The sequence below is a fragment of the Salvelinus namaycush genome, chromosome 7 (assembly GCF_016432855.1).
Source record: "Salvelinus namaycush isolate Seneca chromosome 7, SaNama_1.0, whole genome shotgun sequence".
Taxonomy (NCBI): Eukaryota; Metazoa; Chordata; class Actinopteri; order Salmoniformes; family Salmonidae; genus Salvelinus; species Salvelinus namaycush.
The window spans coordinates 25690634-25715217 of NC_052313.1; the positions used below are offsets into that span (position 1 = coordinate 25690634).

Sequence of the window (24584 nt, forward strand, 5' to 3'; positions counted from 1 at the left end):
GAGTACATTTTGACAAAAACAAAACAAACAATATAAATAACAATGCTAAACATGTCATGTTTAAAACGTGTAACGTAATTTCCATACATCTAAATAGTAACAGTAGGTTGGGAAAAATATATATAATTTCAATAAATACATTTCGGATTTGACATGCTGTGCACGCTAAAGCCTCTCAAGTGTTCAGGACCCCCATAAGCTACCCCACTGGTGACCATTTTACGCCAGTGGCTCAGGCTGGCATGTGGACGGGCCAAAGTACTGTTCGAACTCACTGGGATCCAGATCATAGAGCATGTCCAGCTGAACCTGCTCCAGATAGAACTCCAGAGAGGGTCCAGTAGGGGGGCACAGCTGGGGGCCCGAGGCCCTGAAGTTCCCCTGCTCCCCGTGAGACATAGCACAGGCTGGGTTGGGGGGCCCACACTGCTGCAGCCCATGCTGGGCAGAGTAGTACGGATGAGGCTCTGCTGGGTATGCCTCAGTGTTAGAGTACATTAGAGGCTTGTTAGAGAATGTGGCTGCTGGATTTGTGTAAATGAACCTGTCTGTGAAGGTCTCCGTGGGAAAATGGGAAAAGTTTGCCTGGGAGGATGGGTAGGTGGCTGGATGTGGGTAGGCTTGCTGCTGATTGGACTGGTTCTGGATGAGGTAGTTGAGGTCATAAGGCACGGTAAAGCCTTTACTGCAGAGGGTGGAGAGAGGGACAGTGGTCTCCACAGGCAGGGGCCCTTTGGGGCCCTTCTTCAGCTGCTTCTTCCTGCGAGGCCGGTACTTGTAGTTGGGATGGTCAACGGTGTGCTGTACTCTCAGGCGCTCTGCCTCCTGCATGTAGGACCGCTTCTCTGCCAGAGACATGGCCTTCCAGGTCTTACCTGCAGCAAAACAATCATGTTAGTTATCAGTATATAATTGTTGAAATATGAATAGTCTCGTCATAGTTTTAATTTAAATGGGAATTATTTGAATGAAACTTACCGAGAATTTTGCTGAGGTCGGTATTCTCCAGGTCAGGGTTGAGTTGGGCCAAGCGTCTGCGTTCCTCCTTAGTCCAGATAATAAAGGCGTTCAGCGGCCTTCTGACCCGCGTCTCTGCGGATGGTTTCGGCTCAGGACTGGCGCAGCTGGAGTCAGAGTTGACCGAGATAGGACTGGTTGGGCCAGAGTCGGGGGACTTCGCCTCGGACATCAGCTCACTCTGGGAAGACTCAACGCAGAACTTGTCGCTTTCAAACATGTCTTTCGTTGGGCACAGTTCGAAATGTGTGGAGATCGGATCAAAGTACATGGTTACTATCTTTTTAACCTTTGAGGTTGCTCTCCTACTCCAGTATTGATGGAGACGGGCTATATGCGCTCCTTCCACCAATGGGAGCCCAGGAGGAGTGGATTTAAGGTGTGAAATCCAGGTGTTTTCTCAAGTCATTGATAGTCCTTGATGCCTCAATCATCAGTCATTCATCAGTCATGAAACCGAAGTTGACATTTAATGTTAAATCAAAAGAATACACGTTAGCCTATTATTTCCTTTTCGACAAAAATGAATTTATAATATCCCTTTTAAAATGTTTCGTGATAAATGCTGTCATGATTCGCTGCAATGACTGCTCGATTGCATCACGACAATCTTGGCAAAGTTGACATAGGCCTAGATGTCTTCACAGGCTATTAATAAGGTATTCATCGCGGATTTACTTTTTAGGAAGCTGGCAAATTCCTATGCCTTAAATGAATCGGATGACTATTTTATTCCCCCTTTGAAATATCTTTCCGTTTTTTTTTATTGAGGCATTACTTTTTCCTGTGTGTGATAAACAAAATTAGATAAATTGGCCATCACTCTAACATTAAAGTTATGTGGCAGTACTTTAGTTATTCATTAAAAGACCACGGGCCACGTGCAAATTGCCCTCTCCTCTTATCAGGTCCACTGTCTCTATCAAAGCACATTTTACAGGACGATAACAAACATGATCAAGGTAGCTTTATTCTAAGATTACGGGGCACAAATATTTACCACCAACAAAAGAGGTATATCAACTTTTGAAAAGGCCGCATTACAAGCTCACCTTTGTGTGTGACAGTGGTCTATTTCAAGTCGATTCATCAGTAGGTCTATAATAAAATAAATAGGCTATAGAGCTAATGCCATCTTGGACATGCTGTGGGTGTTCATGGGTTAACACAAAGACATATCCAGTATGCCATATCCAGTAATACATCTGTAAGAAAAATATGTAGCCTATTTTAAACAGGCCTTTTTGACAGTTGGGCGTGCATGGTCGTGTTGCCTTTGCCCTGTCAGGTTTTTCGGAGTGATAAGATTTGCACAGGAAGTCCTAAAAGGTCAGGAAGGAAAATCTATTGGAGTTGTGTGGTACAAGGGACAGTGTAACCCCCCAGAGAGCTAGGGCGAGCTTGTTTTCATATAAACATGTTTCATTTTTACAACTCCTGAGATTGTTCATGAACTCACAAACTTCGATGTCAGAATAACCTCGGCGAGTCAACAAACCCTGGCTGTGAAGCTCAGCCTTTGAGTTCAGTCAGTGTATTCCTGTTGATTTCCAATTTGCATGACTAGTCTAAAAAAAAGTCTTAACATGATATAATTCCTCTCGGTTTCATCTGATAATCCCACTCTATTTTCTTTGATTACACACCTGATTATACATCCCATCAACTTCAACAATAGAGGCTAGGGTCATTACAGCAGTTTATGTCGATGTGGAATTAAGAATACCTAGGGGAACGCCCGTCAACCATTCTGGCCTGTACCTGCAACGTTTTCTTTGTGGCTAGACGACTTGCTGTCATGTCTTCAGCCTCTGCTATTAAGATGTCAAAAAGGCATATAATGGGTCTTATTGTGAGAATACACACGATAGTGTGCTTCATTAATTTCGGCCTCCACCTGCACTGTTTTGTAGCGACAGACGAATTGTTATCGTGTAGTCTATGTCTTTAGGCCCCGTAAAAAAAAAAGGTAATGGATGTTGACACCTTGATCAAACAGACGAGTCAGTTCTGATGTTGTTGCCTCGGTTAATTCAATAACAGGGGGTCAAGGTTTCTTTTTTCTTTTAGATACTCCTCTTTTAGACCGTTTAAAGTAGACTCTTCAAAGTAGAGAGATCAGTCTGAGAATCGGCACAACGAAACTTTGGGCCCCGAGGTGTATGTTTGTGAATCGATACAATCTATGCTTGCTTATTAGACCGTCTAATGCTAACATAACGAAGTAATCGAATTGAAGTGAAGGACTCCAATTGAAGCATAGGCTAGCCACACTAAATGTGGCTGAGTAGGCTATAGCCCTATTTGTTTAAATTGCTCTAGGCCTAGTCAAATATGTTAATGATGTTTATATTTTCATGATCTCGCACAGGATCCGTTGATAATGATTGCGCGCATGACGTTGCATACGAAACTAATCACATTAAGTTATATAGCCCAATGGAAATTTCAAAGGATTTTGTCAAATTCATTTTCGTTATTATTTATTAGTTTACAAACGAATGAGTTAAAGACATACATTTTGTAGGAATATAGCCCATGTCACATACTTTATTAGAAGTCCATACGATCGAGTTACACAACACAAGGAGTACTTATGTGCTAGAAAAGTATTATTAGCATAATAAGCCAATAAAAACATATTTTTGTTATACCCACAAAATGTATTTCAATGTTTTTCAGGGACTGCAAGAATTAGGGTTAGAATCCACATCCGAGTGTTAGAAAGCACACAGGCAGCTGCCGTGAGAAAAGCGCTAATGGATTTAATTAATTCGCTTGAACGACTCAGCATGAATACAATAATGTTAGTTTCGGTTGACGTTTCTGTAAATTGGGCAAATATTGGAGAATTTAGTAATATTTGACATTGAAAGTAGCTCATCTTATTTCCCCCTTAATTCTGTTATCTATTTACAGTTGATGTTGGAAGTTTACATACACTTACGCTGGAGTCATTAAAACTAGTTTTTCAACCACTCCACAAATTTCTTGTTAACAAACTATAGTTTTGGCAAGTCGGTTAGGACATCTACTTTGTGCATGACACAAGTCATTTTTCCAACAATTGTTTACAGAGATTATTTCACTTATAATTCACTGTATCACAATTCCAGTGGGTCAGAGGTTTACATACACTAAGTTGACTGTGCCCTTAAACAGCTTGGAAAACTCCTGAAAATTATGTCATGGCTTTAGTAGCTTCTGATAGGCTGATTGACATCATTTGAGTCAATTGGAGGTGTACCTGTGGATGTATTTCAAGACCTACCTTCAAACTCAGTGCCTACTTGCTTGACATCATGGAAAATCAAAAGAAATCAGACAATACGTCAGAAAAAAAACTGTAGACCTCCACAAGTCTGGTTCATCCTTGGGATCAATTTCCAAACGCCTGAAGGTACCACGTTCATCTGTACAAACAATAGTACGCAAGTATAAAGACCATGGGACCACGCAGCCGTCATACCGCTCAGGAAGGAGACACGTTCTGTCTCCTAGAGATGAACATACTTTAGTGCGAAAAGTGCCAATCAATCCCAGAACAACAGCAAAGGACCTTGTGAAGATGCTGGAGGAAACAGGTACAAATGTATCTATATCCACAGTAAAACGAGTGCTATATCGACATAACCTGAAAGGCCGCTCAGCAAGGAAGAAGCCACTGCTCCAAAACCGCCATAAAAAAGACAGACTACGGTTTGCAACTGCACATGGGGACAAAGATCGTACTTTTTGGATTAATGTCCTCTGGTCTGATGAAACAAAAATAGAACTGTTTAGCCATAATGACCATCGTTATGTTTGGAGGAAAAAGGGGGAGGCTTGTAAGTCAAAGAACACCATCCCAACCGTGAAGCACGGGGGTGGCAGCATCATGTTGTGGGGGTGCTTTGCTGCAGGAGTGACTGGTGCACTTCACAAAATAGATGGCATCATGAGGATGGAAATTATGTGGATATATTGAAGCAACATCTCAAGACATCAGTCAGGAAGTTAAAGCTTGGTCGCAAATGGCTCTTCCAAATGGACAATGACCCCAAGCATACTTCCAAAGTTATAGCTTAAGGACAACAAAGTCAAGGTATTAGAGTGGCCATCACAAAGCCCTGACTCAATCCTATAGAAAATGTGCAGGCAGAACATAAAAAGCGTGTGCGAGCAAGGAGGCCTACAAACCTGACTCAGTTAGACCAGCTCTGTCAGGAGGAATGGGCCAAAATTCACCCAACTTATTGTGGGTAGCTTGTGGAAGGCTAACCGAAATGTTTGACCCAAGTTAAACAATTTTTAAGGCAATGCTACCAAATACTAATTGAGTGTATGTAAACCTCTGACCCGCTGGGAATGTGATGAAAGAAATAAAAGCTGAAATAAATCATTCTCTCTACTATTATTCTGACATTTCACATTCTTAAAATAAAGTGGTGATTCTAACTGACCTAAGACAGGGAATTCTTACTAGGATTAAATGTCAGGAATTGTGAAAAACTGAGTTTAAATGTATTTGGCTAAGGTGTATGTAAACTTCCGACTTCAACTGTACCTTTGGCATTTACTGGTCATAAAATAAGACATTTTGATTTATTTTTTAGAGTTGTCCTAGATTTTCATTATCTTCTTAACCATTCTGTTTTGTCATGAACTGCAGGTAGGTGAGTAATGTTTAATCTAATTGGTTTCTTAATCTCTGAATGGATGTCAGTATGCCCAGAGTAGCCATATCATTGCATTGTTTCATGCATGCCATTGTGACTGTTGAAATCTAAGCAACTAAGGACAGTGCTGTTGCTGAATGGTCACTATAATGTTTGTATGGGGATTGTTCTCTGAAGATTCCCCATCACAATGTTCCATTGTATTGGACAGAAGTCATATATGAGACACTCCTCTCTGTCTTCAGTCTGATTTGGAGTGAGCCAGGATGGCACAAGTGGAGGGATCAGCACTGGAGGTCTCCAGGTGTCTCCACTCCAGTCTCCCTGCCTGAGGAGCACCTTCTCTGCTACACGCTCACTGGATTACTGGGGCTGTGGGAAGATGCAGCCATAGACAGGTCAGAATAAAGATCCCTGCTAGGACAGTGGCTTGGATGTGGATCATGTATGTACCTGCCTAGGACACGCTGGAGCAAATTCTGTCCCTTGATGGACCTAGGACATGCAGTAGAAAGAGGAAGCTCACTGGATGGAGTGACGTGAGGCTGATTAGCTGGATATACTCATCTTAATCACCAGTGGAACCATATTGCTGTGTCAGTGCTCGCAGGGTAGGCGGTGCAACTGAAGTTAAAATGTGCAGATCTTATTATCTCCCATCCTAGAATGACCTTCACCAACCACACTTTGAAACTCTGTGTGTTTGAAGTAACTACAAGGACAAATGTGCAACAACAAAATGGAGACCGAAAAAAAATAGTATTTCTAACAAGAGGATGTAAAGCAAGGTCATGTGTCTTGGGGGCTTTGTTAACGAACCTCTGTATTCCAGTGGACTCGTATAAAACAGGCCCATATGGAGATACGGGTGAGTTTCCATACAGTGGCTGTTCATAGCAACCTGTGATCTGAGGTTTGAGGTGTGAACTGCATTGTTTCACAAAACCATGTGAGATGGCATTATGTGGAGTGGGTCTCTGTATGGTGACTGTTGGTTCAGACTCCTACTGTATTGTATGGACCCAGGAGGCTGGCATCGGTTACACTGTCAGCCTCAGACACCATTCTATGCAGCAGCCTTCCCCCCTCTTCTCTCCTTCTGCCTGCATCAAGCCAGTGCTAATCAGGTTTTTGAGCACACACCATAGACTAGGCCTCAGCCCTAGGTGCCAGCCCCAGCACTTGTAAACAGTGCCCTGCCCTGGTCTGTCCTACGTGGGGACAACTGAGAGGATTAACCCCCCTCCCTTAATGTGGATTAATGTGGCTTAATGTGGTCTCATTAGTTGAACACAATGATGTCCCCACCTCTCAGAGCAGATAACACACCATGCTTTTAGCCCCAAACAGAGCTTAAAACCTATCCTCAGACCATCAAACTCAGGCTGCATACAGTGCTGCAGTAGCAGGGGCCAGACACAGAATGGGTGTATTAGGCTACATAATTTTTGCGGTAATTTCATCATGATTATGTATTTATTTAAGGGTGATTTGCGTTTAAAAAAAAGATACACTTGAAATATATATTTTAATACATCAATTTTTTTCAGTTTTCTTTTCATATGTTTAAGTCCAATGCTTGGAATATTAAATAAAACAAGACAAACACGATCTAGGTACTGATATTACAATGTTGTAATACATTCAGTGGTTATGAAGAAGTCAAATATATGCCCAATAAACAGCATGTTAGCAAGAACACAACACTGTTGGTTTAGAAAAGACAAATATAAAAGAGGCATCTAGAGATCCAACAGGAACCAACGACGCCTGTCTATTGTGTCAGGCTTCTGTGACATGATGAGGAAAAAGCACTTCATTGTCCTTATCCTATCATCGGATTAAAACTTTATTCCTGCCTATGATGATTTATTGGTGTAAATCCCTTGTGGGTTACACATAAATGTCTTCCATTGCAAAATGCATTGCGCCGCAGCTCTGAAATACGCTATTGACGGGAAGATCATTTTCAGTCATGCCTAAAAACAATTCTATTCTTTGTAAATGAGCAATTGTATTCTGGACCTGGCCCTCTGATAAGACCCTTATCTATTAAATTGAGTGCTTCTTTTATTATCTGGGCTATTGAGCTTGGGCATTTGATGAAGTGGTGTTGTATTGCCACAGCAGGCTATTGCACTATACATCTATTCTAGACAGGCTCAGTCACTGAGCCTCTCTGCTGTTCTACAGCGCTGTCATGGACACTGCATCCCATCATGGTGCTGTGCACTATACCAGATTGTCATAGTTTAACCAAAGGTAAAGACTTGTCCCCTAGCCCTTTGATCTGTCCCACTGTACTGTCCCACTGCTCCTCCCTGTCCTGTCACTAGTCTTGTCTGTGTGTCTGTCTTGCCTGTGTGATCCCCCTGGCAGACAGACAGAGCTCCATCTGATTGTAATCGCCTCTAATTATTAACTGGTCTGGATAAGTATCCGTGTATAACCCTCACCAGACCTGCGAGACACCATGATATCTGCGTCTGTACCAAACGACCTACTCAGCGATAGCCGATAAGCAATCACAATGATCTGGTCTACTTGGACAATGACAATGTTGAATGTTTAATTAGATAGTGTGAACTGGGCAGACTATCACACTCAGACATTAGATGATTTGGAGCACAAGCCATGGTAAATGCTTTGTAAACTCCCAGCAAATATTTGAAATCTTAAATGTTGGAGAATTGCTTAGGGAACTCGATTGATGGCGTTTCTATAAAACATTGTTTAGTCTGTCTAATTTAGTTGAGTCTAATAACACTTTAGTCTACTATTATATAAAAGTGATGCTTTCTGTGTAGATACTTAACATTCAACATATACTCCAGCCTAGGGATTTCAGAGAACCATCCCGAAGATTTAAACCAGAACCAGATTCAAAAGGATTTCTGTTGCTTTGAAGATAAGGACCGTAGCTCTGCAATAAACAGTAATTGTTTAGTTGCTTTCCTGTGGTGTGATTTATTTAAAGTACTGTGCTGTAAGATTTCAGGCTTGTTTTCCTGGCAGGGCCTGACATGTGTGTAAAGTGTCTACTAGGTGTAGATGTTGGTTTATTATCGCCAACAAGATGCCAATCCTGAGATTCCCACCTCCATCACCCGTACCCCCCATTCACACATGACTCCACCTAGCAAAACACTCATGATGACCTTCGAATGTGACCTTTGCACAGTATACAGAAATAGCATAATAAGATATCTAACCACCTAAGTAGTAACAATGGGATTAAGACATTTTTCATTTAGAAATGAACAGCTGTGCACTGTAAAATTCCTCTTAACATTGCAATTGTGAAAGTCTAAACCAAACAAGGTGACATCTATGCCACCTTTGGCAATTCCTATTACAATACACACACTAGATAATACAGATAAAATAATACAAGTAAATTCATACCAACATTGTTTAGTTCATATGAACCCAAGTAAAGTTTATTTCTATTGAAAATCCCTGCATCATCAGTACAAGTATAGAAAGAGCATGGCAGTGGGACTTCTGAGCTGCTGGTCCCCTACACACGCACACACACAAACATATGCTTCCCTAGATAAAGACTTTCATGCAGCAGAAAGACAATGTCAGCGTAGAATACCAAGTTATTTATGGAGAGCACGTTTTGTCTTAAAAAATGTTTTGGAATGGGATGGGAAATACAGTATGAATATAAGGGCCTTTTTTGATTTGATTTATTATTTTATTGATGTGGAATACCTCACCCTAGTATTGCCGGAAAGGGTTATCATTTAGATAACAATCAGGAAGTGATTTTGGAGCATAACATCAATACACAATCATGGCATTTTCTAAATACTCTTTACATTTCAGTCAGCTTAAGATCATAACAGGGGTAGCACTACAAGTGTGTGTGCCTCAGATTGTGTTCCAAACAAGAGGGGGGGGGGGGGGGGGGGGGGGTTACAATCGTTTGAACGTCCAGGCCAGGATACAGCTGCCTATGACTCATTTCAAACTCCCCCTTCTCCAGCCAAAGCAGCCCATTTTACATTTAACACACATCAGCAGGCATCTGCTTCCTGTTTTCATTCTTTGAGTTATCTTATTTTTCTTATTTCCCCCTCACCTGTTGGGGTCTATGTTCCTTCCATCATGTTGGACATCGGTGTTTCCAGCTAGGGGAACTAAAGCGCCACCAGCGGAAGTGATCATTACAGCACTTTCATCCGAGACTGCAGTGGGGTTACTTATCAAAGTCAACACATTAGTCCAAGTGTCCGCTATCCCAAGAATATCCCTGATCAGTGCACGACCATACCATGTATGTAACCTAATCGAAATGAACTCCTCCATCCACTATAAGCATTGCTCGTAAAGCATGGTGCATTACATACAGAGCCGCACCGTAGAAATACATTGTCAGATTTTGGGTGAAACACCCCTAAGATGAACGACAGAACAATGGCACTAAATGATGAACATTTAATACAGCACACGCAGTAGATCAGTGGTGTTAAGAAAAGCTGAATCTATTGTCAAGTTGTGCTCAGAGACATTCCGTAAAAAAAAAAAAAAATCACACAAAAAATCATGACATTTATGTACATCAACGGAGCATGTTAATTTGAATCATTTATGAACTGTAATATTGGAGCAGTTTATCATCAGTCGGTTTCAGTATCTTCTTCTCGGCCATGTTGACTACCCAGCCTGGCGAGAGGCCAAAGAAGATCTGTCTGGGGTTCTTTACCATAGAGAGCATGTGGAACAATTCGTCTTTGGAAATGTCCGGTAAAACGTAGCCATACTTCCGGGCCAAGGCTATCCGTGCCTTTTGAATCTTCTCTGGATCTGCCAGGTAACCCCGGTTGGTAGCATCTGTGTAGTAGGTGACCATGTCTTCCCCAGGCAACATTCTCTTTGGAATGGGCTGTCCACTTATGAAGAATGGGACAGGCTTACAGAGGACCGCTAACAGACAGAGGAAAGCACAGGGTTACAAACACTCCAAAATGTATACAATTTAAGTGGCGTCATAGCAAGATCATTAAGTTTTGGCCTAATGTGTCACTACTACTCACCAAGGCTTCTGGGGTCATAGAAACCTGTAGTGACCATCCCCCCGTTTCTCTCAATGGCAGCAATGGCCTCTTCAGATGCCATCTGAACTTCTATGTTGACTTTCGCCGCAAAGATACCAGCACCCTAGTAACACACACACAATTGGATGCAACATTAAATAAAATAGACTTCCAAAACAGAACAAACTAGCGGGATGGGGAAAACAGTCTTTGGGTATCATAATGACAGCTACAATCTTAATTAGCTAAATACTGCCACCTTCTGGCAAAAGATAGGTGCACTAAATAACTACAGATCCAAATCAAATCCAAATCAAATGTTATTTGTCACATGCGCCGAATACAACAGGTGTAGACCTTATCGTGAAATGCTTAATTACAAGCCCTTAACCAACAATGCAGTACAAGAAATAGCCATACTCCTTGCATTACATATGTAACAGGGTTGGTTGTTTCCACGTGCCTCTAAAGAAAGGTGTATTTAATGGTCAAGCATTCTTATTGTTTGGTTCAATTCCGATGACAAGGCGTGCTGGTTTTTTCCCCGACTGAAGAACTTAGATTGCAACACTTGGAATCAGTTTTTCAGTATTTCAAAGCCCATAATCTGAAATTGACTCCAAAGAAATGCCATTTCATGAAGAGGTCAGTGCAGTTCTTGGGGCATGTCATCAGTGAAGGAGGTGTGGCCACAGACCCAGAAAAAGTGAAGGCTATTGCAGGGATGACAGAGAAGGATCTCATGGAGGATAACACGGACGTGCCCTCCCAGGGGAAGATTCAGTTCTCTCTCGGAATGATAGTCTATTAGTCTAGACAACTGGTACGAAGGCACCAAGCCATGGGAAAGGCAAGAGGAAACCATAGGAAACTCACAGCAGCAGACTGGACTGGTGAGTGCAAACAGGCCTTTAGTCAGTTGAAACAAGCTCTCCTCGATCAGGTCATGCTAGCCCACCCTGATTTTAGTAGACCTTTCTTGCTGTCTGTAGACGCATCTAGTAATGGATTAGGTGCTGTCCTCTCCCAGGTGCCAGAGGATGGGTCTGCGGCCAGACCCGTAGCAAATCACTTACTTATGCACAGTCAAAGTATCCTGCCCATAGGTTAGAGTTTTTCGCTTTACGCTGGGCCGTCTGTGAGAAGTTTAGTCATTGGCTAAGGGGCAAGCCTTTTACTGTATGGACAGACAACAACCCATTAACATACATCCTGTCCAAGCCCAAATTGGACGCCTGTGAACAGAGATGGGTTGCTAAACTTGCTCCATTCGAGTTTGACATGAAGTACATCCCAGGTCCCAAGAATGTCATTGCTGATGCACTCAGTAGACAGCCATTTGTGCAGCCGAGCGCTCTCCACCGCATCACAAGGGTTCCATACAAGGCCCTGCTGGAAGAAGCTGCGGGAGTACATGCTGAGAAGGTGCAAGATGTGTTCTGCTGGTCGAACCACCCATTCGACCTCGAGAGCTGCTCACCGTCAATTGAGGCAGATGCCTGTGAAATTGTCATGGACTGCCAAACTACCTCCTATCCTTCTCCTGGTTCTCTGTCAAAGGAAGCGGTGTCAGCAGTCCTGAGGTCGCAAGGGGAGGCGGGTCTACAGAACTGTGCGCTCCTACTGCCTCAGCGCACTCAGTCACTGGTGCCATCTGAGGTGTCAGATGTGAGAGTGCTATCCCGTGATGACCTGATATCAAAGCAGCGCCAGGATGACGCACTCGCCAGAGTTGTCTTCTACGTGGACAGGGGCCGGAGACCTTCTAGGAGGGAACGTGGCCATGAACCACTTGAGGCTCTGCAGATTCTGAAGACCTGGGAGAAGATAACTCTGAAAATGGGTGTACTATATCGCGTTACCAAAAGTTTGCTGTCAAAGAAGAAGACGTACCAGTATGTAGTACCCACCTCCACGAGGGCGACAGCTTTGAAGGGTGTCCACGATGAAGGTTCTTATTGTCACTGAGTGTACTGAACATGTAACATGCATGTTTTCCTACGGGGTCTTTAAATTCTCCTAATTCTCTTTAGAGAATAGTCTTTGCACTGGAATATTTAGCGACATATATATTGCAAGGTATTGCATACCTCGTTTTGTTTCTTTATAGTATGCAAGTGTAATTCAGCAGGGGAGAATGTAACATGGTTGGTTATGTTTCCACTTGCCTCTAGAGAAAGGTGTGTTTAATGTTCAAGCATTCTTATTGGTTGGTTCAATTCCGATGACATGGCGTGTTGTTATTGGCCCCGCTTGCAGATAGGGGGAGATCTCGAACGTCAGGTCTCCCCAGTATGAAAATGTGATGCAAGGGATTGTACCATCGACAGCCATCAACATCATTAAGCCCTGTACAACTAACGTGCTGTTTCCTATTTAACAACCTAATAAATAATGCTCAACTGGGACCACTGGCTGTCTATTTGGACAAAACAACGCAAGGAGAGTACAATTAACATCTGTTACACATACACATAAGCACTCAACTGCCTTTGTGAGATTGTGCTTCACCTCCAATGTTTAATTGAAGCTTCTGTAACAATTAACTCCTCCAAATCAAGCAGAGACATCGGCTAGATATGACAGTTTACGCATGAACGTAGCCAAGACAACCATCTTACCTCGCCAACAAGCTGAACACCATAGTCCCTCTTCTGTGGCTGGATGGTCACTCCCCTGCCATTAACCAGCTGAGTCAGGTCAATGGGCTGAGTGGGGTCAACCCGGCCCAGGTCAATCAGATACTGCAGCCTGTTCAGGGTCAGGGGCTGGTACTGAGCCCGCCGACTGGGAAGAAGAGCACAAATTTGTGAGTATAATCTCCTGTCTCTAGCTATGTATGTACAGAGATGCAGTATGAAAAGTTACAAGGACTTTTTTGCTTCTAGGCCACCAACTCTGTATAGTATGATCATTTGATGTTAGAATCTGGAGTGTTCAACAATGGACATCAATGTATTTACCTGTGTCCCTCATTGTAGCCGTATTTGGGGATGGCTAGATAGAAGGGAGTCTGACCCCCCTCGAACCCCAGGCGAGGTCGGTTGCCTCGCTGCCTCTCCCCTTTGTGACCCCGGCCACTTCTGTTTCCTCCATGTTGACCTCTGCCTCGTTTCTTCTCCTGCAAAATAATAGACAAGATAAAAAATACCAGCGTTAGAATCGCTAATTGTTTGTCATTGGCACAATGAATTCATGTAACAAATGTCTGTTTGAGACGGCTAGACAAGACCAAAACTGTGTGACTAGAAATTATAACTAACTTACTATGCTATTTTCTTGTGTTTGATGTAACAGACAGTGATGATAACTGACCAATTGTGTTAAAATCAGATGTTGTGCTTACATTCTAGGAGTAAACAAGAGATTTAGCTATAGCTAGCTACTATTTGTACAAGCAAGCCATCTTTGGCTGGCTAAGTTACAGTAGCTAGCTAACGTTAGCTGATGGCTACTACTAGCCATGCTAGTTAGCTTGCTAGCTATTCAGCAACTGATGATCTGGTAAACGCATACTTACAGCCTTCTTGGTCCCCGGTTCAGGTCGTAAGTTTGCTAATGAAATACGAGGCAAATTCTGCAAAATATCTAATGCCTTCCCACCAGGTTTTCTCGTAAAAGACATCGTCCTCTCCACATGTCAACGTAACCCAAGGACAAAATCGGCTACCATGGATATGGCTCACGTGACACACAATCTGGCATTTGCCGGAAGCGGAAGTGCCATTGTTTCACAGACTTTTAGACCATCTGTATTTTCTACGAATTGAGGAATTGAATGGATTAGTACATTGTCCTATCCACTGGGTTTACCAGTTAATGAATTCTTACTGCGCTCTCTCTCTGCCAAACTGATGCCCGCGAGTACGTAAACATACTGTTCCCGCAACTATCGCATGTAATAACAAGGGCGATACAAATTTAACGTTTTCGTTCCATCCAAGGATACATTGTCAATTCTCTTGGCGAATACCAGCTGCCTGTACGTTGTATGTGCGGTAATAGTATGTCAGTGCCCTTGCCTGCGATTGTACCTGCCGCTCGGAAAGCCACTGCAGCGGTGAGTTAAGATGATTTTTGACAGCGAGTTTTGAATGCATAGTTTATTGTTGCGGGCAATAACTTGCCCTCACATTAAAACTATAGTCTCACGTACGTCTATATTCCCAGTAAAGGACCACTAGTGGGAAGCTAGAATCAAGTGTTTTAGTGTAGGGCTGTAACAAAATCCTGCACAGTAGCTCTCCAGGTGGAGGGTTGGCCACCCCTGACCTAGATATACCAACCATAGACATTGAAGTGTTGTCAATAAAGCTAACCACATTGTACATTTATGTATCTATTTTGCATTGCAGGTGATATTTCTTCATGGCCTAGGTGACACTGGGTATGTGCAGCTCATTAGTTTCATCCCTCATCTTACTCCTTCCACTCACCATTGATTTAAGGGTTATCTGTTGTTATTATTTCCATTCACTATAGTCTATAGCTCATAAAATGTCATTTGCTTTTGTTCATAGCCATGGCTGGGCAGAGGCCTTTGCTGGGATCCGGACACCACATGTGAAATACATCTGTCCTCACGCGTGAGTACCTCTGTGGACAAGTACAGCTCCTGTATTTGGATAATGTTGATGATAGTGATTATTGATGACATTGGGTTTAGTATACACATTTATTACTGACATTGAAATATTTTTGTTATTTTGATTTTTCAGTCCAATCAAGCCGGTTACATTAAACATGGGCATGTCCATGCCCTCCTGGTAAGAAGTGAAGTCTCTTTCATTTTATATTAAGTAGGCAATATCGAAGAACAGTACTATTTGGGTTAATCACTCCCCTCTATGTTTTAGGTTTGACATAATCGGATTGCAAACAGATGCAGAGGAAGACGAAGCTGGTATTAAACAGGCTTCAGAGAATAGTAAGTTAGAGTAGTAGGGTTGAATGTAGCAGTACTAGGACATTACAGTATGATGAAGTTTAAAACGGAATGAACTTGAGCTTGACATGATTCTATTTGAGCTTGATTTGATTGACTGCTTCCAATCTCCTCAGTTAAAGCACTGATAGATCAAGAAGTGAAGAATGGAATACCATCACACAGAATTGTTCTTGGGGGATTTTCTCAGGTAGACTAGTGTATGACAACAAAAAACTGTAAAACAATGCTGAAATATACATAATTCTGTGGTAAGACAGTGAGTATTCATGTTTTTGTGTGCTTTGGCATAAATAGGGTGGAGCGTTGTCTCTGTACACAGCTCTCACAACCCAACAGAAGCTGGGGGGAGTGGTTGCTCTCAGCTGCTGGCTCCCTCTACGGAACTCCTTCCCCCAGGTATCCTGCATTATAAGTGTTCTGTGGTGCGCTTAGGTTTTGCATATGATCCATTCAATTGTTTTGGAATGCAAACAGTCTATCAGCTTGTTACTTTACCAAATCACACAAATCAACAATGTTCAAAGTCCAAGACAGATCAAATCATTTAAGAGGCATTGCAAATCGTAGCTGATTTTAAATCTAACCATAATGATGTCTTTTTTCAGGCATCGAGAAACTCTGCCAACAATGAGATGCATGTCCTGCAGTGCCATGGCGAGGCGGACCCTCTGGTGCCCGTAATGTTTGGATGTCTCACTGTAGAGAAGCTAAAGACCCTCTGCAATCCATCCAACATCATCTTCAAGACCTATCCCAGAATGCCACACAGTGCCTGCCCTGAGGTTAGTATGGTTTGCACAGTGGCTGTGAGAAGAGACTAGTATGAGGATTGGCACTTTTTGAAGACTTTGGACATGCACTATTGATATGAAATGACTATATTTTGTGCAGTAATACTTGTCTTTCTTGCATCCTACAGGAAATGATGGATATCAAGCAGTTTATTGAAAAGCAGCTTCCTCCAATCTAACAGTTAGACCCACACACCCACCGCCATCAGAGCTCATCGAAGGTGACACCTGTGACGCTCCGTAGACTGTCTGAACCACAGACCTCATTCAATAGAACCTGCTAACCCTGGCTGTCAGAGACAGGCCCTAGGGCTAGAGACAAGCTGGGGTGAGGGACATCATAACTGAAACTATTGTATTTTCTGCTGGAGCCAGGTGGAATCCTCAGTATTTGAATTGTTAATGTTGTCAGTTGCCAGTAGTGTAGCTATTTGCTATTGGGATGCCATCTTTTCCAGGGAATACATGTGTTGGGAGTATCTTAGATTGTATGGTTTGAAAATATGAATCTTTAATATGTTGATTTGTAATAAATAACTTAATGAATGTATAAAACCCTGATATAATCCAACAGTAAAATAAGAATATGGCATAGAAGTATTGTGCTTTAATAGATTTGTAAGAATTGGAAGCAATGCTCTGTCAATTCAATACACAAATACCATATATGAATGGTCACATTCTATTTATTTCATACATATATTATATTCCTGTTTACGTTTTGTGTGAGAAAAAAAATTGGATTGAATCAGCATCACAATATTTAAATCCACAGGCAAGATCTATTTCCAGGTATCAGCTTACACTGTATGTAAAAAGTTACTATTGTTGTGATCAACTGTTGCACCATTTCTGTGATATTTTATTCAAACGATCTTGAAGGTGAATGATCTAATGTCAAGGCACTTCCCCATGTCTTCTTAACAATAAGTCAAACCTAATTTTATGCTTCAAGGCTGACAATAGACCTACACACGAATGCAGTGCTCACTGATACAACATGCTTCCCCCTCAGAAAAGTGCAATGCCAAGCGCTAGGGAATATATAAAAATATAAATATATATATATATGCAATCGGGAACTGAATCTAGCGTATGTTCTTGCTTGCTCTGAGTATTTTGGAAAGTCAATATTCAAGGTAATATAAACAGTAGTTTACACCTTAATAAATACTGTTTGGTAAATACAGCTTATTGACCTGTTGATCAATCAACATTTGAACTGTAACTGAAAGCTAAACCTAAAACCCCATTTGGATAAGACAAGTGTCCTCTAAAAGCAGTGCAGAGTGATTGATGGTGAGTGAGAGTCTATGGCTCTGTGGCAGGTGGCTGTTCGGCCAGGTCCTGCAGCAGCTCTGCGTACGCTGTAGAGTTCATGTAGCGTGGGTATGAGTCCCTCTGCATCAGCGTGTAGATCTGCTGCTGGGCGTCTTCGAACGTGTGCGACGTGGGCTCCAACATGTTCTTGTTAATCACGTCTCGAACACGCGAGTCCAAACTCACCTGGAGAAGGAAATATCAATTTAAAGGGAATAAGAACACTCTATAGAGAAAAAAAAATTATAGGCTTATTGCTTGAACTTATAGCGCAATTAGAGTAAAGCACCTCAGTCTTATACATGCCTAGGGCGGTGTAGGCTCACCTCTTTAGGGGAGAGGATGGAGATGAAGTCCTTGTAGATCTGTCGTACTTTCTCCTCCACCACAGTTTTGTTGGTCTCCTTCTTGAGCTCCTCGCAGGCCAACCAGAACATCATGTTCTCTTCACTGAACTCTGTCCTCAGGAACTGGCGGAAGCAGCCCCGCCCTGCAGAGCTCTTCATCAGCCTCTCAAATGACATGGTCCATGTCATCGCATCCTCCAGAATAGGCTTGGGGCTACAAAAGAGAGACCATGTTCTTTATTTCATACAGTAGATATCGTTGAGACTGTTCAATGTCAATGTTTCAGCTCTAGCTCCATACAATTACATATGGAACTCCGAACATATAATTACTCAGAACATTAAATTACATATAAGTCATTTAATAGGATCTCCATGTCTAGAGACCCCATTTAAAGTCGACATTAAACAGGCTAAACTATATCCCCTCTTCTTGTTTTTCTTAAAGTATGTGGCTAGCTGTATAGGGGATATACTTGCGAAGAGCTGATTCTCATTATTATACAATAGTTATCACAATATTCGAATCAATGATATGCATAATCTTACAACCTATATGCTCACACAACCATAGTCATCTGATTGACTAAAATCTTGAACTAGTGAAGTGTTATATGATTTTGATGTTGATCGCAAATGGCGACCAGAGTATTCCAGAAGTTACCTGTCATCACAGTTTGCGATTTCCTCTGCCCTCCTCTCATAGGTGTTTTTTTTAATCCTCTCATCATCCGCCCTAACAGTCAGACTGAAAAACAGTGAAAAACAATAGAAATAGAAAATGTATCAATGTACAATGTGTGTTTCAGGTATTGTCAATTGGGATGGTGGGTAGCAGATAGAGAGGCATGCTGTTAGTTCCAAGCGGTGAAAAAAAGTGGTGGGAGGTGCACATCCTGCTTCGTGAACTCTGCGGGGGGGGGGGGGGGGGGGGCTTCCGTAAACACTACTGTCATCCAGTCCTTGGAGATGTGTTGCAACACCTGGTGTGGCAGTCACCTGTAGTCTAATTAAAGCCCTGTGAGAATCCACCACATCTGTGCTCCCCGGCCACACTTTGTAGCGCTGCGACAATTAGCATAACTGAATTGAGGTTGATGTGGAGACAGAGATTATTCCCACTCGATGGGGACTGAATTAGCATGCTCTTATTCTGCACACAACAGGAAGAGGCATAACTTGCTTACGTAGATGTCAATAACTCCATAACATAAATGTCCCTGTGTTTTTCCCCCCCAATGAGACTGTGTGTGTAACCGGCTGCCGCTCAGTTTTCATGCTCTGCTGTTTGTGTCCTATGCAGAGTATATGTAGCGTAAGAGTTTGGAGTGTTGGTAGGAGCATGGTATGGAATCTCATTACAGTAGGTCCCTCTATGTCCCAAATGGCACCCTATTCCCTAAGTAGATCCCTACTTTTGTCAAGAGCCCTATGCACCCTGGTCAAAAGAAGTGCACTATATATGCAATAGGGTGCTGTTAGGTAAGCAACCCCTTACTATGGACAGTATTGTCACAGATAGAACAATGAGACAGATCTTTCACTGGATGTATAAATATGAAGCATCAGCTTGGCGTTGCCACGAAATCCAGCAGCCGGCAGTGGGAGAAGATGGAAGGATATGGATTTTGGCCTACATTCTGCACATTTTCTCATCGATGAAACTTTTGATCTCAATACAGTTTTATGTTCCCAAAACTAGAAACTAGAAAGTTTTGTTGACTTTGGCCTTTGCTAAAGTTTTTAAAAAGCTGGTTGTTTAAAAGGAGTGCAAAGGCGAATTGAGTTACTTCACACACGCATTTCACAAAGTAGGCGTTCCCCAACGGAAATATGCAGATATATGCTAGAACGGGCCAATAGGAAACCTCACCAGCTCGTGCTTGGCTCTCCCCACCTCCCTGCTTGTTCTTCCCACTATGACTCATCTGTTCCTATTGGAAACGACAGGCTATGGTCTATGTTGGTTTAGTTATAAAAATATTTGGTATAGTGGTACCTACCAGGAGCAGCTGCAGCAACAACACCAGCAGAAGCAACAGGCATTGGAGGCGTTGGTGGGCGTGTTCCCCATCCCGTGCTGCGTTTGGAGAACACCGGCAGCAGCTTCCTGGTGTACCTGCATCTGTCTCTTGCGCATCTCCACCCGCTCGGACCCCATGGGCTGCAGACCAAGACACAACATCATGCTGAAGATGTAGGACAGACACACCCACAATACAGGAGAACACACACCCCGACAAAACAGTACAGCACACTGCATTCGTTTTAGGCTATACCACCTGGACAATCAATTCGGTCCAGAACATGATGACATAGAAGGCAGGTATCAGTCATCCATCCCTAATCCATATCTTCATGTGGATGACAGAGGGAAAAGGTTGATGAGGGGGGGGGGGAATACGACATTTTAAAGACTGGTACAACATCATGAAACCATGGTACTGTATAATCATCTCAGAGGAAAAATATTACTGAGGGAATCACCATGGCATGTCGTCACATCATTTCGAGTGCGCATGTCTTGCGGAATACTCTGACCACTTCAACAGAACAGAATGATCCCTGCGCGAACTTTTACACTGTCAAAGCTTTAACTTATTATAGTGAGAAATGTAGTACCATTTGGCTATGCAAAATACTGTCACTGACAGTAATGCATAAATATATATAAGCTATTAAATGCCTATTACCAAGCATTATAGCCTATCATTTGCAGGATCAAACTATTGTAACGCGCTCTGTGATGAAAAATGCACTGCATGAGAAAGACGGAGGCGTGGTGTTAGTTATACAGACAAGGCGTTACTGCCTCCATCCTAGCATCCTCAGATGCAACACAGATGAATCCTTGGGGGTTAGACCGCATTTTAAGCATGTATTAGGTTATAATAAAGACTAAGAATACATGTAACGAAATACTGTATGCTGACAGACTATAGGCCTAATACAATACTTAAAGCATTAGTATTTTTCTTAAAAAATGGACAACATGGCATCTGGTGCAAGTTATGACTACAGCAATAAATACATAACCATTCATTTGGATAGCTACATACCAAAGATAGAACGAGATTGTCAAGAAACTATGCTGGCAATAATTATCTAGTCCCCAATCATGTGTAAAAATGATAATTATTGTAGATTATGCTGACTGAATTCTCATTTGCCATCTGGATTGTTGGTGTTGAATCTAATTCACAGTTTAGCATTCAATTATATTTCAAAGAGGAAATTCCAATGTAACTGTACTCACTGTCACCATGAATGCCAGAATACAGGTGATTCTTGCCTCGATCACATCCGTCTGCGCTGGTCTGCAACGGACAAATTGCTTTGCTCGATGCGCATGCGTTTTGTTCGAGTGCAAAAATATGTTCTGTGGCTGAAGCTCTGAAGAAGGGCGGACCAGCTTTTACTGGAGGCTTCGCGCAATGGTTGATAATGCTCTCATATTAACATCTGTAGCATAGCCTACTTCACAGCAACTGAAGAAACCGATACATCACCCACCGACCATTAGTGATAGAGATTTTATTCTAAGTTCATCATCATGATACAGGGTCCAGACTTCAAACCAATCATAATAAGCCTATGTAATGGTTTGGGTCATTGATATGGTGTTATAATTTGTGACCAACGTCTTCCCATGATACAAGGCCAAATATTTCAGCCAACTCATAGCTGGAAAACCACCTTACCTCATTGGAGCGCATGGATATGGCCTCTCTTTGCATATGAGAGCAGTAGGTGCCTACAGCCACCAGATAGCAGTAGCGATCTAGCTATCTTAAAAGAAAGGCGCGCTCCAGTTTTGATAGGACTTGATGGATGCTGTATTGAATATGTTTCCCGAAGCAGCGCCAAGTTAAATATCAGATATCTTTGCTGCTAATATGGGCGAGAAAACACATACACTGCCTTCAAAAAGTATCCATACGCCTTGACTTATTCCACATTTTGTTGTGTTACAGGCTGAATTCAAAATGGATTAAATTATACAGTTGAAGTCGGGAGTTTGCATACACCTTAGCCAAGTACATTTAAACTCAGTTTTTCAAAATTCCTGACATTTAATCCTAGTAAAAATTCCCTGTCTCATGTCAGTTAGGCTCACCACTTTATTTTCGGGAATGTGAAATGTCAGAATAATGGTAGAGAGAATTATTTATTTCAGCTTTTATTTCTTTCATCACATTCCTAGTGGGTCAGAAGTTGACATACACTCAATTAGTATTTGGTAGCATTGCCTTAAAAATTATTTAACTTGGGTCAAACGTTTTGGGTAGCCTTCCACAAGCTTATAAATTGGGTGAATTTTGGCCCATTCCTCCTGACAGAGCTGGTGTAACTGAGTCAGGTTTGTAGGCCTCCTTGCGCCCACTAGCTTTTTCAGTTCTGCCCACACATTTTCTATAGGACTGAGGTCAGGGCTTTGTGATGGCCACTCCAATACCTTGACTTTGTTGTCCTTAAGCCATTTTGCCACAACTTTGGAAGTATGCTTGGGGTCATTGTCCATTTGGAAGAGCCATTTGCAACCAAGCTTTAACTTCCTGAATGATGTCTTGAGATGTTGCTTCAATATATCTACATCATTTTCCATCCTCATGATGCCATCCATTTTTTAAGTGCACCAGTCCCTCCTGCAGCAAAGCACCCCCACAACATAATTCTGCCACCCCCGTGCTTCACGGTTGGGATGGTGTTCTTCAGCTTGCAAGCGGCCCCCTTTTTGGTCATTATGGCCAAACAGTTCTATTTTTGTTTCATCAGACCAGAGGACATTTCTCCAAAAAGTACGATCTTTGTCCAAATGTGCAGTTGCAATCCGTAGTCTGTCTTTTTTTATGGCGGTTTTGGAGCAGTGGCTTCTTCCTTGCTAAGTGGCCTTTCAGGTTATGTCGATATAGGACTCGTTTTACTGTGGATATAGATACTTTTGTACCTGTTTCCTCCAGCATCTTCACAAGGTCCTTTGCTGTTGATTTGCACTTTTCACACCAAAGTACGTTAATCTCTAGGAGACAGAACATGCCTCCTTTCTAAGCAGTATGATGGCTGCGTGGTCCCATGGTGTTTATACTTGCGTACAGATGAACGTGGTAAATTCAGGCGTTTTGAAATTGCTCCCAAGGATGAACCAGACTTGTGGAGGTCTACAATTTATTTTCTGAGGTCTTGGCTGATTTCTTTTGATCTTCCCATGATGTCAAGCAAAGAGGCACTGAGTTTGAAGGTAGGCCTTGAAATACATCCACAGGTACACCTCCAATTGACTCAAATGATGTCAATTAGCCTATCAGAAGCTTCTAAAGCCATGACATTTTTCTGGAATTTTCCAAACTGTTTAAAGGCACAGTCAACTTAGTGTATGTAAACTTCTGACCCACTGCAAATGAGATACAGTGAATTATAAGTGAAATAATCTGTTTGTAAACAATTGTTGGAAAAAATTACTTGTGTCATGCACAAAGAAGATGTCCTAACCGACTTGCCAAAACTATAGTTTGTTAACAAGAAATTTGTGGAGTGGTTGAAAAACGAGTTTTAATGACTCCAACCTACAGTGGGGCAAAAAAGTATTTAGTCAGCCACCAATTGTGCAAGTTCTCCCACATAAAAAGATGAGAGAGGCCTGTAATTTTCATCATAGGTACACTTCAACTATGACAGACAAAATGAGAAAAAAAAAAGGATTTTTAATGAATTTATTTGCAAATTATGGTGGAAAATAAGTATTTGGTCACCTACAAACAAGCAAGATTTCTGGCTCTCACAGATCTGTAACTTCTTCTTTAAGAGGCTCCTCTGTCCTCCACTCGTTACCTGTATTAATGGCACCTGTTTGAACTTGTTATCAGTATAAAAGACACCTGTCCACAACCTCAAACAGTCACACTCCAAACTCCACTATCGCCAAGACCAAAGAGCTGTCAAAGGACACCAGAAACAAAATGGTAGACCTGCACCAGGCTGGGAAGACTGAATCTGCAATAGGTAAGCAGCTTGGTTTGAAGAAATCAACTGTGGGAGCAATTATTAGGAAATGGAAGACATACAAGACCACTGATAATCTCCCTCGATCTGGGGCTCCACGCAAGATCTCACCCCGTGGGATCAAAATGATCACAAGAACGGTGAGCAAAAATCCCAGAACCACACGGGGGGACCTAGTGAATGACCTGCAGAGAGCTGGGACCAAAGTAACAAAGCCTACCATCAGTAACACACTACGCCGCCAGGGACTCAAATCCTGCAGTGCCAGACGTGTCCCCCTGCTTAAGCCAGTACATGTCCAGGCCCGTCTGAAGTTTGCTAGAGTGCATTTGGATGATCCAGAAGAAGATTGGGAGAATGTCATATTGTCAGATGAAACCAAAATAGAACTTTTTGGTAAAAACTCAACTCGTCGTGTTTGGAGGACAAAGAATGCTGAGTTGCATCCAAAGAACACC

The 24584-nt window shown here is 42.2% G+C and overlaps 4 protein-coding genes across 4 annotated transcripts; 1 reads left to right on the plus strand and 3 right to left on the minus strand.

Moving 5' to 3' along the window:
- Positions 1–219: 219 nt before the first annotated feature.
- On the minus strand, positions 220–1288 carry LOC120050676 (transcription factor Sox-7-like). The gene is made up of 2 exons (XM_038997253.1): positions 979–1288; positions 220–875 (listed from the first exon to the last, which is right to left on the minus strand). The coding sequence occupies exons 1-2, from the start codon at positions 1286–1288 to the stop codon at positions 220–222; spliced, it is 966 nt and encodes a 321-aa protein (XP_038853181.1).
- Positions 1289–10101: 8813 nt separating this feature from the next.
- LOC120050406 (39S ribosomal protein L15, mitochondrial-like) lies at positions 10102–14423 on the minus strand. The gene is made up of 5 exons (XM_038996994.1): positions 14241–14423; positions 13684–13841; positions 13342–13507; positions 10721–10844; positions 10102–10610 (listed from the first exon to the last, which is right to left on the minus strand). The coding sequence occupies exons 1-5, from the start codon at positions 14343–14345 to the stop codon at positions 10273–10275; spliced, it is 891 nt and encodes a 296-aa protein (XP_038852922.1). The 5' UTR covers positions 14346–14423; the 3' UTR covers positions 10102–10272.
- Positions 14424–14549: 126 nt separating this feature from the next.
- LOC120050407 (acyl-protein thioesterase 1-like) lies at positions 14550–17127 on the plus strand. The gene is made up of 9 exons (XM_038996995.1): positions 14550–14780; positions 15076–15107; positions 15241–15306; positions 15439–15486; positions 15577–15647; positions 15782–15855; positions 15963–16064; positions 16274–16450; positions 16588–17127. Exons 1-9 carry the CDS (start codon positions 14712–14714, stop codon positions 16636–16638), a joined length of 690 nt encoding a protein of 229 aa, XP_038852923.1. The 5' UTR covers positions 14550–14711; the 3' UTR covers positions 16639–17127.
- A 643-nt stretch (positions 17128–17770) lies between these two features.
- On the minus strand, positions 17771–20287 carry LOC120050408 (regulator of G-protein signaling 20-like). The gene is made up of 4 exons (XM_038996996.1): positions 20130–20287; positions 18791–18874; positions 18106–18340; positions 17771–17965 (listed from the first exon to the last, which is right to left on the minus strand). The coding sequence occupies exons 1-4, from the start codon at positions 20285–20287 to the stop codon at positions 17771–17773; spliced, it is 672 nt and encodes a 223-aa protein (XP_038852924.1).
- Positions 20288–24584: the final 4297 nt, after the last annotated feature.

Bases quoted from the DNA above. Each gene is read 5' to 3' on its own strand.
- LOC120050408 (XM_038996996.1), bottom strand. From the start codon at position 20,287: ATGGGGTCCGAGCGGGTGGAGATGCGCAAGAGACAGATGCAGGTACAC. The intron at 18,875-20,129 runs GTAGGTACCACT...ACTGTTTTTCAG, and splicing joins TGTTGCTGCAGCTGCTCCTG to TCTGACTGTTAGGGCGGATG. The intron at 17,966-18,105 runs GTGAGCCTACAC...TTCCTTCTCCAG, and splicing joins CCATCCTCTCCCCTAAAGAG to GTGAGTTTGGACTCGCGTGT.
- LOC120050676 (XM_038997253.1), bottom strand. From the start codon at position 1,288: ATGTACTTTGATCCGATCTCCACACATTTCGAACTGTGCCCAACGAAA. The intron at 876-978 runs GTAAGTTTCATT...GTTTTGCTGCAG, and splicing joins CGACCTCAGCAAAATTCTCG to GTAAGACCTGGAAGGCCATG.
- LOC120050407 (XM_038996995.1), top strand. From the start codon at position 14,712: ATGTGCGGTAATAGTATGTCAGTGCCCTTGCCTGCGATTGTACCTGCC. The intron at 14,781-15,075 runs GTGAGTTAAGAT...TTTGCATTGCAG, and splicing joins CTCGGAAAGCCACTGCAGCG to GTGATATTTCTTCATGGCCT. The intron at 15,856-15,962 runs GTAGACTAGTGT...TGGCATAAATAG, and splicing joins TTCTTGGGGGATTTTCTCAG to GGTGGAGCGTTGTCTCTGTA.
- LOC120050406 (XM_038996994.1), bottom strand. From the start codon at position 14,345: ATGTCTTTTACGAGAAAACCTGGTGGGAAGGCATTAGATATTTTGCAG. The intron at 10,845-13,341 runs GTAAGATGGTTG...GTGTGTTACTAG, and splicing joins GTGTTCAGCTTGTTGGCGAG to GGTGCTGGTATCTTTGCGGC. The intron at 10,611-10,720 runs GTGAGTAGTAGT...TCTGTCTGTTAG, and splicing joins CTATGACCCCAGAAGCCTTG to CGGTCCTCTGTAAGCCTGTC.